General features: G+C 38.8%; 1 protein-coding gene across 3 annotated transcripts in view; it reads left to right on the top strand.

Annotated features, from left to right (window-relative positions):
- LOC147031243 (venom prothrombin activator pseutarin-C non-catalytic subunit-like) overlaps nt 1-17262 on the top strand; it is a 460275-nt gene that overhangs the window by 205588 nt on the left and 237425 nt on the right. For all 3 annotated transcript variants that reach the window (XM_085860320.1, XM_085860315.1, XM_085860319.1), the window contains one exon: nt 15098-15289. In XM_085860320.1, coding sequence (XP_085716446.1) covers nt 15098-15289 — 192 coding nt within the window. The remainder of the gene's footprint in view (nt 1-15097; nt 15290-17262) is intronic.

Below are 17262 nucleotides of genomic sequence, written 5' to 3' on the forward strand. Positions count from 1 at the left end.
GGCGGAAAAAGAAAAATAATAATAAACAGAAGAAAAACAATAGGGTACCCTGTACTGACAGGGTACCCTAATAATAATAACTAGAACTGCCACTTTATAACTGCTGGCAGTGATGACCGGGTACCCAGACGTGTCGGCCTTTGATACAACATGGGACTTTCTGCAGATGACAGTCGCAAAGTTTCGCATTGAAAGGATAAGCGGTGCCAGAGAAAACATTATTTAATAGTGATACAAACACAGGCCTGCTTCGAGAGGGCGCGGAACAGACGAGTTCTGAACCGGGCAGCACAAAGCGTTCAATTTCGTTATTACTGGCTTCTAGATTCAAATAATTAAATAATTCTGGCTCCCAAACCGCGTGACCGATCAGGTTGAAATTTTAAACTTTTGTTTCGCATGTCACCTGAATTATAAATGTGAAGTTTCGCATATACAGAGGAAGCGGTTCCAGAGTAAACATTAATTAATATTTATCCTTCAATCCAAGATGGCGGCCAAACCATGTGACTTCTGATGTCATAATTTTCACTACATGTGCAAACACAATTGTAGACGATAAGTGCAAATTTTCGCTTCGCTAGGTTAAGCAGTTCCAGAGAAAACATTATTTAATATTTTTCTTAAAACCAACATGGCTGCCAAACCCTGCGCCCGATCCCGTTGAAATTTCAAACCCTCATTCCGCATGACTGTTGCACCATAAAGGTGATGCTTCACATTTATTGATGCAGTAGTACCAGAGTAAACATTAATTAATATTTTTCCTTCAATCCAATATGGCTGCCAAACGTTGCGTCGTACCTCAAAAGGGGGTTGGAACTTTTTATTCGTCAAGGAGAGGCGGTCATAGTGGTCGAGTTTCGCCTGGATCTGTTCAGCCGTTTCAGAGAAAAAGACGTTTGAAGATATTGTTTTTCAATCCAAGATGGCTGACGAACCATGTGACCTATGACATCAGAAATTTATATTCTGCTTCCAACTGGGTATTGGAACACGGTTGTGAAGTTTCGTGTTAATCGGTTAAGGTGCGTTTTTCTATCCAAGATGGCCGCCAAACCATGTGACGTGTGACGTCATAATTTTTATCATGCGTGCATAATGCCCTCTCGATGATAATTACAAATTTTCGATTCGTTTGGTTAAGCGGTTCCAGAGAAAACATTATTTAATATTTTTCTTAAATCCAAGATGGCGGCCAAACCATGTGACTTATCAATTCGAAATTAACAAACTTATATCGCCTTACTCTCCCGAATATAGTTCTGAAATCTCCCCTTCAGTGGACCAGCGCTTCTGGAGAAGAAGATGTTTGAAGGTTTTAGGGTTTTTTCAAGATGGCCGCCAAACCATGTGACCGATCAAGAAGAAATTAACAAACTTGAGAAAGGATCTCATGGGGAATATATCTGTGAAGTTTCGTCTTAATCTGTCTTGCCCTTCTGGAGAAGAAGATTTTTAAAATTTATTCATTTTCAATCCAAGATGGCTGCCGAACCTTGTGACCTATGATATCATAAATTTAAATTCTGCTTTCCATCGTCGACCCGAACAAGTGTGTGAAGTTTCGTGAAAATCGGATAAGGTCTATTTTTCTATCCAAGATGGCCGCCAAACCATGTGACTTCTGAGGTAAAAATTTTTTACCATGTATGCAGACTTGAGGGAGGAAGGCAATTGCAAATTTTCGCTTCGATGGCTTATGAAATACCAGAGAAAACATTATTTAATATTTTTCTTAAATCCAACATGGCGGCCAAACCATGTGACCTATCACTTTGAAATTAACAAACTTGCATCGCATACATGTCCCGAATATAGTTGTGAAATCTCGCCTTCATGGGACCAGCGCTTCTGGAGAAGAAGATGTTTGAAGGTTTTAGGGTTTTTCAAGATGGCCGCCAAACCATGTGACGTATCAACAACAAATTAACAAACTTGAAAGAGGACATCAGGGGGAATGTACCTGTAAAGTTTCGCCTTAATCTGTCCAGCCCTTCTGGAGAAGAAGATTTTTTTTTAAAAACACTAAAAAACAAGATGGCGGCCGAATTACGTCATCGATGACGTCAAGAAAAACATTTTCCGCAGCAATTTTAGGCGTAGATGATGCTCAGAATTTTTCAGATTTTTCCTATATGGCGTTCTACTTGACGAATTTTCACTGGAATATCGCTTCACCTATGACGTCACGAAAAATCACACGTGTTCCCCATAGGGAGCTTAGTAAAATGTATCAAGCGAAAAATTTTCCATTGCACGGTTTCCGAGATACAGATGTCCAAAGTTTATCGCTTTTTTCAAGATGGCGACCGTACCACGTGACCAATGACGTCATAATTATAACGTGATTGTGCTATCAAAAGATACATACTGTGGTGAAAATTTTGTGTCGATCGGACTTAGTATCCCAGAGAAAATGGTTTTTAAAGCGAAAAAGGGTGCAAAATGCCGGCGGAAAAAGAAAAATAATAATAATAATAATAACTAGAACTGCCACTTTATAACTGCTGGCAGTGATGACCGGGTACCCAGACGTGTCGGCCTTTGATACAACATGGGACTTTCTGCAGATGACAGTCGCAAAGTTTCGCATTGAAAGGATAAGCGGTGCCAGAGAAAAACATTATTTAATAGTGATACAAACAGAGGCCTGCTTCGAGAGGGCGCGGAACAGACGAGTTCTGAACCGGGCAGCACAAAGCGTTCAATTTCGTTATTACTGGCTTCTAGATTCAAATAATTAAATAATTCTGGCTCCCAAACCGCGTGACCGATCAGGTTGAAATTTTAAACTTTTGTTTCGCATGTCACCTGAATTATAAATGTGAAGTTTCGCATATACAGAGGAAGCGGTTCCAGAGTAAACATTAATTAATATTTATCCTTCAATCCAAGATGGCGGCCAAACCATGTGACTTCTGATGTCATAATTTTCACCACATGTGCAAACACAATTGTAGACGATAAGTGCAAATTTTCGCTTCGCTAGGTTAAGCAGTTCCAGAGAAAACATTATTTAATATTTTTCTTAAAACCAACATGGCTGCCAAACCCTGCGCCCGATCCCGTTGAAATTTCAAACCCTCATTCCGCATGACTGTTGCACCATAAAGGTGATGCTTCACATTTATTGATGCAGTAGTACCAGAGTAAACATTAATTAATATTTTTCCTTCAATCCAATATGGCTGCCAAACGTTGCGTCGTACCTCAAAAGGGGGTTGGAACTTTTTATTCGTCAAGGAGAGGCGGTCATAGTGGTCGAGTTTCGCCTGGATCTGTTCAGCCGTTTCAGAGAAAAAGACGTTTGAAGATATTGTTTTTCAATCCAAGATGGCTGACGAACCATGTGACCTATGACATCAGAAATTTATATTCTGCTTCCAACTGGGTATTGGAACACGGTTGTGAAGTTTCGTGTTAATCGGTTAAGGTGCGTTTTTCTATCCAAGATGGCCGCCAAACCATGTGACGTGTGACGTCATAATTTTTATCATGCGTGCATAATGCCCTCTCGATGATAATTACAAATTTTCGATTCGTTTGGTTAAGCGGTTCCAGAGAAAACATTATTTAATATTTTTCTTAAATCCAAGATGGCGGCCAAACCATGTGACTTATCAATTCGAAATTAACAAACTTATATCGCCTTACTCTCCCGAATATAGTTCTGAAATCTCCCCTTCAGTGGACCAGCGCTTCTGGAGAAGAAGATGTTTGAAGGTTTTAGGGTTTTTTCAAGATGGCCGCCAAACCATGTGACCGATCAAGAAGAAATTAACAAACTTGAGAAAGGATCTCATGGGGAATATATCTGTGAAGTTTCGTCTTAATCTGTCTTGCCCTTCTGGAGAAGAAGATTTTTAAAATTTATTCATTTTCAATCCAAGATGGCTGCCGAACCTTGTGACCTATGATATCATAAATTTAAATTCTGCTTTCCATCGTCGACCCGAACAAGTGTGTGAAGTTTCGTGAAAATCGGATAAGGTCTATTTTTCTATCCAAGATGGCCGCCAAACCATGTGACTTCTGAGGTAAAAATTTTTTACCATGTATGCAGACTTGAGGGAGGAAGGCAATTGCAAATTTTCGCTTCGATGGCTTATGAAATACCAGAGAAAACATTATTTAATATTTTTCTTAAATCCAACATGGCGGCCAAACCATGTGACCTATCACTTTGAAATTAACAAACTTGCATCGCATACATGTCCCGAATATAGTTGTGAAATCTCGCCTTCATGGGACCAGCGCTTCTGGAGAAGAAGATGTTTGAAGGTTTTAGGGTTTTTTCAAGATGGCCGCCAAACCATGTGACGTATCAACAACAAATTAACAAACTTGAAAGAGGACATCAGGGGGAATGTACCTGTAAAGTTTCGCCTTAATCTGTCCAGCCCTTCTGGAGAAGAAGATTTTTTTAAAAAACACTAAAAAACAAGATGGCGGCCGAATTACGTCATCGATGACGTCAAGAAAAACATTTTCCGCAGCAATTTTAGGCGTAGATGATGCTCAGAATTTTTCAGATTTTTCCTATATGGCGTTCTACTTGACGAATTTTCACTGGAATATCGCTTCACCTATGACGTCACGAAAAATCACACGTGTTCCCCATAGGGAGCTTAGTAAAATGTATCAAGCGAAAAATTTTCCATTGCACGGTTTCCGAGATACAGATGTCCAAAGTTTATCGCTTTTTTCAAGATGGCGACCGTACCACGTGACCAATGACGTCATAATTATAACGTGATTGTGCTATCAAAAAAGATACATACTGTGGTGAAAATTTTGTGTCGATCGGACTTAGTATCCCAGAGAAAATGGTTTTTAAAGCGAAAAAGGGTGCAAAATGCCGGCGGAAAAAGAAAAATAATAATAACTAGAACTGCCACTTTATAACTGCTGGCAGTGATGACCGGGTACCCAGAAGTGTCCGCCTTTGAGACAACTGATACAACATGGGACTTTCTGCAGATGACAGTCACAAAGTTTCGCATTGATAGGATAAGCGGTGCCAGAGAAAACATTATTCAATGGTGATACAAACACAGGCCTGCTTCGAGACGGCGCGGAACAGACGAGTTACGAACCGGGCAGCACAAAGCGTTCACTTTCCTTATTACTGGCGAACAGATTCAAATAATTAAATAATTCTGGCTGCCAAACCGTGTGACCGATCAGGTTGAAATTTTAAACTTTTGTTTCGCATGTCGGCTAAATTACAAATGTGAAGTTTCGTATATATAGAAGCAGCGGTTCCAGAGTAAACATTAATTAATATTTATCCTTCAATCCAAGATGGCGGCCAAACCATGTGACTTGTGACGTCATAATTTTCACCACTTGTGCAAACACGATCGTGGACGATAACTGCAAATTTTCGCTTCGCTCGGTTAAGCAGTTCCAGAGAAAACATTATTTAATATTTTTCTTAAAACCAACATGGCTGCCAAACCCTGGGCCCGATCCCGTTGAAATTTAAAACCCTCATTCCACATGAGCGTTCCACCATAAACTTGATGTTTCACATTTATTGATGCAGTAGTTCCAGAGTAAACATTAATTAATATTTTTCCTTCAATCCACGATGGCTGCCAAACGTTGCGTCGTACCTCAAAAGGGGTGAGAACTTTTTATTCGTCATGGAGAGGCGGTCATAGTGGTGGAGTTTCGCCTGGATCTGTTCAGTCCTTTCAGAGAAAAAGACGTTTAAAGATATTATTTTTTAATCCAAGATGGCTGACGAACCATGTGACCTATGACATTACAAATTTAAATTCTGCTTCCAACTGGGTATTGGAACACGTTTGTGAAGTTTCGTGTTAATCGGTAAAGGTGCGTTTTTCTATCCAAGATGGCCGCCAAACCATGTGACATGTGACATCATAATTTTTACCACGCATGCACAGACAAAGGTAGATGATAATTACAAATTTTCGATTCGTTTGGTTAAGCGGTTCCAGAGAAAACATTATTTAATATTTTTCTTAAATCCAAGATGGCGGCCAAACCATGTGACTTATCAATTCGAAATTAACAAACTTATATCGCCTTCCTGTCCCGAATATAGTTCTGAAATCTCCCCTTCATTGGGCCAACGCTTCTGGAGAAGAAGATGTTTGAAGGTTTTCGGGTTTTTTCAAGATGGCCGCCAAACCATGTGACCGATCAAGAACAAATTAACAAACTTGAGAAAGGACCTCATGGGGAATATATGTGTGAAGTTTCTTCTTAATCTGTCTTGCCCTTCTGGAGAAGAAGATTTTTAAAATTTATTCATTTTCAATCCAAGATGGCTGCCGAACCTTGTGACCTATGATATCATAAATTTAAATTCTGCTTTGCATCGTCGACCCGAACAAGTGTGTGAAGTTTCTTGAAAATCGGATAAGGTCTATTTTTCTATCCAAGATGGCCGCCAAACCATGTGACTTCTGAGGTAAAAAATGTTTACCATGTATGCAGACTTGAGGGAGGAAGGCAATTGCAAATTTTCGCTTCGATGGCTTATGAAATACCAGAGAAAACATTATTTAATATTTTTCTTAAATCCAACATGGCGGCCAAACCATGTGACCTATCACTTCGAAATTAACAAACTTGCATCGCATACATGTCACGAATATAGTTGTGAAATCTCGCCTTCATGGGACCAGCGCTTCTGGAGAAGAAGATGTTTGAAGGTTTTAGGGTTTTTTCAAGATGGCCGCCAAACCATGTGACGTATCAACAACAAATTAACAAACTTGAAAGAGAACATCAGGGCGAATGTACCTGTAAAGTTTCGCCTTAATCTGTCCAGCCCTTCTGGAGAAGAAGATTTTTAAAAAAACACTAAAAAACAAGATGGCGGCCGAATTACGTCATCGATGACGTCAAGAAAAACATTTTCGTCAGTGATTTTAGGCGTAGATGATGCTCAGAATTTTTCAGATTTTTCCTATACGGCGTTCTACTTGACGAATTTTCACCGGTATATTGCTTCACCTATGACGTCATGAAAAATCACACGTGTTCCCCATAGGGAGCTTAGTAAAATGTATCAAGAGAAAAATTTTTCCATTGCACGGTTTCCGAGATACAGATGTCCAAAGTTTATCGTTTTTTTCAAGATGGCGCCCGCACCACATGACCAATGACGTCATAATTATAACGTGATTGTGCTATCAAAAAAGATACATACTGTGGTGAAAATTTTGTGTCGATCGGACTTAGTATCCCAGAGAAAATGATTTTTAAAGCGAAAAAGGGTGCAAAATGCCGGCGGAAAAAGAAAAATAATAATAAACAGAAGAAAAACAATAGGGTACCCTGTACTGACAGGGTACCCTAATAATAATAAACAGAAGAAAAACAATAGGGTACCCTGTACTCACAGGGTACCCTAATAAACAGAAGAAAAACAATAGGGTACCCTGTACTCACAGGGTACCCTAATAAACAGAAGAAAAACAATAGGGTACCCTGTACTCACAGGGTACCCTAATAAACAGAAGAAAAACAATAGGGTACCCTGTACTCACAGGGTACCCTAATAATGCGTAATAATAAACAGAAGAAAAACAATAGGGTACCCTGTACTCACAGGGTACCCTAATAAGCAATTGACTGATTTCCCAACTGCCCATATCATCAGCTGGGCACCGTTTATCATCGAGGTTTCAGTCCTTTCAACCCAGAACCTCTCCAAACGGTGGATTCACAACTCTGGTCGCAGGTCCACATCAGTCGATTACTCAACATCAATGGACCCTCAACTTCAAAGTTGTGTCCAGTCAGTCAACACAGCAATGTAATATTCTTATTCAAACTTATTTAATTATTACTTTTATTTAAATATTATTTAATATGAATAACTTTAATCATACACCACTTTATATAATACATTAAGTGATAAACACTTTACCTTGTAGACGTGTCCATTACACTGCACCTCTATCTAACCATAGACTCAAACTGTCATTCAAATATTCAAACTGCCATTGATAACTGATTTTAACATACTGCACTGTGTACTCTTGCAACCACCAACAAATTATTTTAATACCTATTTATAATGTATTTGAAAATAATATTTATTTATTTTATTTTTATCTAAATACCTCCATTATTTAATACGATCTATAAATAAATATGTGTATACATATATATGTAAAATCAATAATGTTAATTAAAGAATTTACCTAATTAATTCATTATTATTATATGAAATGCAATGCAATAGGAACTTGTTAACATGAAAACCAACCAAACGTTAAAAAAAGGTGACGATGGAGTCTTAAGACATTCTTACAAGACCTGATCAAACAATCAGCCAAATATCCCCTGTTTAACATGATGGAAAAAACCTTCCAGCATGTTCCACAAAATTATCCTTTACTGAACAAATTCTTGCAAATCTAAGTAGCTGAGATGAAAAGACATTGTAACCCATTTTAATTGATAGATTTTACATGGAATGGTGCACAAGACGACAGGGAAACTGAAATTATCAACTCTATGATATACACTTGTACTCTGACCATTCTGTTCAACTCTAACCAACACATCCAGATATGCAGCACCTGTACAATCATTACCACTCCTGTTTGTAATCAGGCTATCTGGATAAATCTTGTGAAACTGCCCGTCAAAAAAAATTATTGTTAATAAATATCATCTATGTAATGACATTTATGTGATATTTTTAGCTAATCCTATTTTTTTTTCTCCTTCATCGGTTTATGCATAAATGAAGTAACAGAAAATAAGATTAATGTCCGCTAGTAGGGGGCTACAATTCCGACCCATGGGAATACCCGTAAACCATGTGTGGAAACATTATCCCACAAAAAGACACAAAAGTAAAAAATAAAATTAACAGCACTTCTAAAACTTCTGCTTTTCAAAACAATGAAAACGTGAGCATTTATTTTTAGAAAAGAATTGTCAATCAAACCTGACACATAAATAAAAGTTTAAAACCTTGTAAATTACTTTGAAGAGTGAATCCCTCACTAGTACCCAATCCAAATTTGTATATAAATTTGAAAAATACAAAGAAAAATATAAATCTAACTTTGGAAATAAAAGTTGAAAAATAAAAAAATATAAAGTTAAAGGATATATACCTGTTTTAGCAGCTGGAACCTAAATTAAATAGCTGACACTGAAATGGGAATTTATTAAATAACATTTACTCTGAGGAGAATTTTTTTGGTTTCTTTCATTCTTGAAATATTTACTTACAAATACAGCATTCATGCCAGGCTGAAACATATTAGCTCTGCAGATGCAAATGACATAGGCGAGGTTGCATTCTGTCCAGCCTTGAGAGGAAGGCGATGAGATAATTGTCAGATGACTCATCAAACAAAGTTATCAAGGATGGATAGTAATGAAATTGTATGTAGAGCCTGAGATTGGGATCATCCATTGATTACCAATTGGATTGTTAGCTCGCATTATTTTGGTGGAACGAGGTTGCCATGAATCGGGTGTCACACGGAACTCTAAGTCCAGTTGACCCTCTCAGCTGTCATGGAAATTTGGATTGAACAGCATTTAGAAGTGAGAGATGTGATGCTAAAGTGCCAGCCCAATAATGGACAATGAGGTCTATAAAGGTCATGTCGAAAGTGGATGTGGAGTTGTTATTTTATGTCACTGGAAATCTTTACAATCCTTCACAGTAATTTTCGTTGTTTTGAATAACACATTGCTGCAATTATTTAAGCAGGATCATTCATTTGACATCATTGTTAAATCCAGTTATTGAACACTGCATGCCATTGGCCACCTGAAGCGTATGCCGTTTATAAAACTGAATTCCTCAAAATTCCTCTTTCAGTGTCAGATACAAGTTGTTGTCAAATGGACTAATCATGGTTGGATATGGAGGGTGTCCATCCATCCATTGGGACCATACTCTGTGCAGAGCGTTGGTGCTGCCTAAGCAGTCTCCTTGGCTATTGGGTACAATCCTGGACGGGTCGCCACTCCAACACAGTATACCAGCATACTGGCACTCATTTTGCCAACCTCGGAAGGATGACAGGCCGAGTTAACCCCACCTGGTATTAATTCAACAGCTGAGCGGGATTTGAACTCAGGACCTAGGATGCCAAGCCCACCACCCTAACCATTAAACCAGCACCAGGCATATGGAGGGTGTCGAGCACCTCACATTACCATTCAGCCAGCTATGTTGTCACAATGGAGGTGGTATGTATTTTGATTTGGTTCAGAAATAACAAAAGGTCTCCGTCTCGTTTAACTTGAGGCAAACAACCTTTTCCCCTGATATACCATTTGAACAAAAATCTGCCTTTTTTCATCTTGTTCCAACACTTTCCCTCTACTACGAAAGAGGATGGTCCTTGGCTTGGCCTCAAATAAGTCAAAGATGCTGATCTTGACCCGTCGAATATTTTCAGACATATCCATCCTTTCATCAAGTTTCTGATGCTAGCGCTGGAGGTAGGCCAGCATGTGCGTCTAACACTTTTTCCATCCTGCGGTCCTCATAAGCCTGGTTGCACATTGGAATACCGCAGTTCTACATTTCATCTCCTCCAGCCAGGTGACTGGGGAAGGGAATAGACACCGAATTGTTTTCCAACGCCTATACTTCTGAAAATAGGATTTCACTCAGCTGTCATCCTGCAAAAGATGACAGTCGAGTGTCCAGTCCATTTCACAGAGCATGTACCCCCTCTGATTTCAGTTCCAAGGACAAACCACAGTGATTGGAATAGGCCACCATGTCAAGTAGCAGATCTAAGTTCCCATAATTTGGAGACAAAAGGAATTATTCAATTTTGCTTTTCCAGTTATTCCAGCTGAAACTACTACCTGCCCTTGCACCCACATCCCTCAACCTAAGATCTTTAGTTATTCCTTTAAAAGCCTGTGCTGAGCGGTCCTGGGAAAATCTGGTCGTATCTATAATAAATTCACCCCCAACAAACACTGAGGCAGAAGAGGAAAGGAAAAGCTCCATATGGTGCAGGAGCTCCACCATTCTTCTATACTGTGAGTAAGGAATAAATATTTTCAAGGTCAAAAGGTTTAATGACACAACCATCCTGAGCAAGGCTAATCGCCCTGGGATAATCCTGTCTAAACTCAGGACTTCAACATGAAGATCTCCACATGGAAACCCAAACCTGAACAGTTGTTAGTGTTATCTGCAGTCCAATATGACTCTCCATACCATCAATCTACACAGAGCTATGCATACTTGAATTGACAGACGAAAGACTTGGATTGACAGAGGATGCCCTGTCTGTGGTTATCTTTAGACGCCAGATTTGCTATGTGGTCAGCCCAGGAAAGATCAAGGCTGATGGTGAGGCCATGAAGTTGAAATTGAACTTTATTATTATCCACATCAAAATCAACAACACTTTGTCTACAATGCCATGCAACAACAACAAAAAAGATTGGATAATAGGAATCAGGAAATAACATAAAATGCTAATCGGCTCTGGCACCTTCACATTTAATTTTTTTTATTTTTTAGTAAAAATAAATGATTATAATGTACACACTACAAATATGTTTTATTATTACGAATCTGGAAGCCATGATCACACTCAACATTCAGGTCCTTTAGCTCAGTTATCTCGGTAAGTATGTGTTTTATAGAGAGCTCCCCTTCCCTTGTTTCATGGGTAAATCAATGCAAATGCGCTGTGATTTATTTTAATAGTTAGTTTTATCGAGATTCTGTGAAGAAGAAGAACCACCCTCCTCGGCAAAGAAGAAGAACGACCCTCCCGCCCAAGGGATTTTCCCCGCGTGCCGGGAAGGGGGAGGGGGAGCGTGTCGGAGCGCAATAAAAGGAGTGAGTGAATCGGAGAGAAGCGAGCCAGCGAGCGCCCGTCGTCATCATCGTGGCCTAGGAGGTCGAGAAGCGCTTCTGTCGTCGTGGAAGGAGAAGCCCCTGTTGTCGTCATCGTGGTCTGAGAGGTCTGGGCTGGTCTTGGCCGTCTGGAACGTCTTCTTCCTCCTCCTCCTCCTCCGGAGGGTCAAACTCGAGAGGGACCATCCACCGAATGGAGTCGAGGTTTTGGTGGCTGGGACGGGCGCCGACTGAGTCAGCCAGAAGAACGCACGAGGCGGAAAGGTCCAATATAGACCCTTACCTCCAGCTCACCTTCCTGTGTATTAATAAAGGCATTAGCCACCACTTCGTGTGTGTGTGTGTGTGTGTGTGTGTCCGTGGGCCCGTCTTATAAGTAATAAACTGTTAAGTGCCTTTGCTGTATATACTTGCATTTCTTATATTTGGTATAGCTCTGCCTTATGTGCTCCGCTCATTCCCCCATCACTGTATAAATAAACCCCGATTGTTAAATGTTTCAGTTCGTTCACGTCCCTTCTTTCATTGACTGATCATGTCGCATGCTGGAGAAAAATTATCAAGGCCGTTGTGCCACCGTAAGGGGACTTCTGGACCAACGGTTCTCGGCGATTAAACCGCTCGGAATCGCACACGGAACGAGCACGCTAAGTGGCTCGTTTCCGTACGAGTTCCGTCGAGGGCGTGAAGACTCGGTAGATCGACACGTGGTCTCTAGGTATTTTGAGATTTGCCGAATAACCCTGTACCACGTGGTGGAAATATTGATGCTTCATGGTCTAAAACAAACGACCCGTCTTCTCCGGAGTTTTCTGGAGAAGTACGATCTGAATTCCGGGCGATCGGTCGAGCCGACTTGCGGCCCCAATCTAGCGGTCGTGCACCGCGGCCGACGTCCCGGCCCCGCAACAATATTATACTTAAATATTGAACAAAAAACTACCTGTTATATAAAACTAGGTACATTTATTAACCTTCTCAATATGATTTTGATGCTTATCTATAATCAAACCAACAAATTATGTATCATCAACCTCACTTGTGGTCTCTGCAATCGTGAGGCCTCCCTGAACTGTGATGGTTTGTTGTCATCCTCAAACGAGCATATAATTTGTCTTTGATAAATTAATTGTAAGTTTATTTACATTACATCAACTTGTAACCATTTCCATATGTGTGCTTACTTCTCTCATACTGTATCTATTCCAGACTTGCCCTTTGGAAAAGTATGAAATAAATTGGAATCATCTGCAAAAAATCTAAAATTAAAATAATCAGTGGCATTTGGCAAATCATTCATATAAATAAGAAACAAAGTTGGTCCCAAGACTGAGCCTTGTGGAACACAGCAAGATATTAGCATTTTAAAGGAATTTTCTCCACCATAATTTACAAATTGAGTTCAGTTTAATAAATAATTTCTAAACCACTGTAAAAGTAATCCTCGTATACCATAATGTGCCAATTTACCACATAAAATATCATGATCAATTGTATTGAATGCTTTTTGGAAGTCTGTAAACACTCTTATAGTTATTTTTCCCTGATCCAAAAATTTTAATGTATCATTTGCTAAATTTATTAAGGATAATTTGAACTGTATTTTTTATGAAAATGAAACTGTTGTTTGTAAAATACGTGATTCATTTTTAAAAAATATATTCTTTAATTTACCAAATTTTTCAAACACCTTGGCTAAAACGGTTAACACAGATATTGCTCGATAATTACCAGGGTTGTCTTTTTATCCTTTCTTATATATTGGTGTTACTTTAGCTATTTTCATTGATTCTGGAAAGTTTCCTGTGAAGAAAGACTGATTAAAAATATAAGTTAGCGGTTTTACAATGAAATGTGCTGCATCTTTTATAAATCTGGCTGGCATATTATCAAAGTCACATGCTTTGTCTTCTCTCAAAGATGAGTTTGTCATCAACCTCACATTCTATAATGAGTTTCCAGAATAATGAGCATCCAACTTCATTCCCAAGATATTTACTACAATGATCATTTACGGCAGTATCAGCGATGTTTTGGGGCTAAATTAGGACCAACATTTATAAAGAAGTCATGAAAGATTTCCCCTATTTCTGCAGGAGATGGAAATACTTCCTCCCTCCCATGTCTTTCCACACATAGCTTTTCAACATGAGTGGTTTTAGATCTCTGATTACCACTTAAACCACAACCTGTCGACAGCAATAAAAGTTATAGTGGGAATTTTGCATTATCTCAGTCAGTCTGAAGAAATGTTGTTTGAGGGGAAGGTTGGGATGGACATGAGAACATATACCAAATTTGGACTTCACAAGGTGGCACCATGACTTGGAGGAAGGAGACTGGTTGTAGAGTTCAGTCTTGAGGTTTTTCAAGATGGTGTTTTCTGGCTTACCTCAGAATGGGCATACAATTGTTGCAGAATGAGCTAAAGTTGCCCTCTATCAGGTTAGCTTTCTATGTTGAGAAGGCAAGCTGCTTGAGCACAAGTGCCTCCACAGGAATCAGTTTACCAGGGCCTATAGAGGATGGATAGGATAGCTGCAGGCAAGATAGGATAAACCGGTAAATAAGGAAAGGTGAGCTTTTGTGAAAGTATTCCCAGGTGGAATAAATATCAGGTTCTGTGGAGATAGTGGTCCAATCAATCCTTTTGTGAGAGGACAGATTGCAATCCCTGCCAGTTGATCTGTGTGAACAGCCATATTCTGCATCATTGATGTTGTTCCATTACAATAGCCAGACTGATATTGGCATTGACAAAAACAGTGGTCAGAAGAGCCAAGGACAGAACATAAACAAAGGCAATTGGGTGCAAAATTAGTCATTATTGCATCCAAGAGGGATTGCATCCAATTATATACACGTACCAGTTGTAGAAATCTGGTCTTGGAAGTTCACAGATTTGGTCAAACCCACAAAGTCCTAGAAGTCTTTTGCCGCAATGCCACGGCTGGTTGTTGCCCAAACCAACATCCAGCAAACTGGCATGGTGATAGTTTAAATTTCCACAGATGAGAAACAGAGTTGGGATGAACTGTTGCAAGTTGATCCATGTTGGAGATACTGTTTATGTGTATATGGAGTTATCATTTTTGGGTGGATAGTGTACCACATTATTGGGATTGAAAACAACCTTTTAGTACTCTAATTATAATTGCTGCATTAAAACATATTTGACCACACCTCAACAACTCGTTTTTTTTTATTTGAATAAATACTATTCTGACCAATTTACTGTTGCAGGTCCACTTTAGAAACATGGCGTCTCGACCATTTACAATTCATGCTCATGGTCTGACCCTCCAATCAACTGACATCTCCTCAGTTGAACCACAAGAAACAAGGATTTACGATTATGTGGTGGAAGATTCAGCTGTCCCTCGTCAAGGTGGAGAGGATTGCCTCACTTGGCCATACTACTCAAATGTCGATGTGGTGAGCCCGATAGCTATTTGTCTTGGAGTTTTTTTCAATTTTATTAATTAATGCGATTATGAGGGATTCAGGCTGAGAGAGGAACAACACAGACAATTAAGCATGTTGAAATTTTGTTTCTAGTTCATTCATTTTCCTGTCTGATAATGTGTTTCTAATAATAATAACATTAATATGCTTCATAAAGGTGAACTAATTTTATTTATCTTCTATTCATTACCCTCCGCATGTGAAGCAAAATGCAGGGTTAAGCAATTGCTTCATGTCTTTCCATCTTTCTGTCTGTATTATCAGTTTATAATCGTCATATGATTGAGGAGCAACTTATTGAAAATGAATGTTATATTTTGAAGTCTCATACTTTGGTGGTTCTGAATTCATCCCAACCGCACATGCGCAGAGAGGGGTGAGATAATATTTTTACTCTGTCTGCCGACCTGGCAGTCAAACAAAATTGAAAACCATTCCAAACAGGGACCTTAATGTTTTAAAAGATATCATAAAGGACACAAATGACAAGCATGGACAACTTATGTGACGTGTAAGATAGGGTGATTTAATAAACACTGTGATAAATGGCGGTAAAACCCAGAATTTATTTATTTATACGACATTTATAGTTTTTATTTTATTTAAATTTAATTATATACTTGAACACTGGACAACATAAATCGCCTGTCATAATAATTCGAAGAACCTCCAGTTTTGCAATACTATACTTCAATTTAAATAAAAGTTCAACGGGGTGGTGCTTGAGGATGGTATTTGAGACTACTTCAATAGCAACTAGAGGTGGAGCACTCGGGAGAGTGCAAAACCTCCACCGCCAATACTGCTGGGTCACTCAAGTGAACCTTATATGTTATTCATTAAATATGACGTCAACAGTGCTGACAGAGTTATAGTTCTTTTCTCCAACATTTTTTTTTTGGGGGGGGGTTGGAAATCACTTAAAACATGTAGAAATGCAAAAAAAAAGAAATCGAAATTTTGTTGAAAAAAAGTTGCAAAAATTTTTTTTCTCTCTAACAATTTTTTTTTTGGGGGGGGGGGTTGGAAATCACTTAAAACATGTAGAAATGCAAAAAAAAAAGATTCAAATATATTTTTTAAAATGGCCCACAAAGCGGCCATATTGTATTTTGTACCAAGTCCAAAATTTAATGGCATGATCCTTGAACCATACCTAACCCCCCCCCCTCCCACCAAGTTTTGTCGAAATCTGTCGAGGAGTTTTTCCGAAATACTGTTCACAAACAAACAAACAAACAAACAGAAAGGGGTGAAAACAGTAACCTCCATCCATTTTCAAAGATGGCGGAGGTTAATAAATGTCCATTTTTTAAACAATCGTTAAAATAATTAATTTATTAAAATTGAAGTACAGTCCTGTGTATACTTAAACAATGCATGTGTGCACTTAAACACTTATCCTTTCGTGTTATATTAACTCTCTCGTTTGAATTGTGTTCGTGCCATTATTTATGCAGTATTTATATTTTTTGGCAGTCCTTGGCAAACATAATTTCAGCATTCATTGGAAGTAATTCTGAGAGAGTGGTGGTGAACCTTCTTTATTTTGTTTATAAAATGCATAACATATTGCACAATTTTTGAAATCCACAACACAATAAAACTACAATTTGTAATTCATCAAAGCATTAAAAACACGTTCCTTTTAACTGACTAAAAATGAGTGTTTATTCAAAAGACAAGGAAAAGGCATGAATGTTTGTTCCATGATATTACCATTTGTCTTCATACATGTGAAACAAACTTTGATATTCGAGCAGGGCAGTGTGTTCATGGGTCATTAACAAACAGGTTAATCACTTGGAATTTTCCTTTCAGCTGATTCGGAGTTTATTTCCTTCTGGTTAGTCTACCTATCATGTTTTATTAGCTTCACCCACTTCGAAAGGTGTGAGGCTAATTACACAAGAAGAGTGGTTGCCCTTAGGCCCAGTTCAACG

The sequence above is a fragment of the Eptatretus burgeri genome, chromosome 2, assembly GCF_056783735.1.
Source record: "Eptatretus burgeri isolate ZD-2024b chromosome 2, Ebu_testis_v1, whole genome shotgun sequence".
In the NCBI taxonomy this organism is placed as follows: domain Eukaryota; kingdom Metazoa; phylum Chordata; class Myxini; order Myxiniformes; family Myxinidae; genus Eptatretus; species Eptatretus burgeri.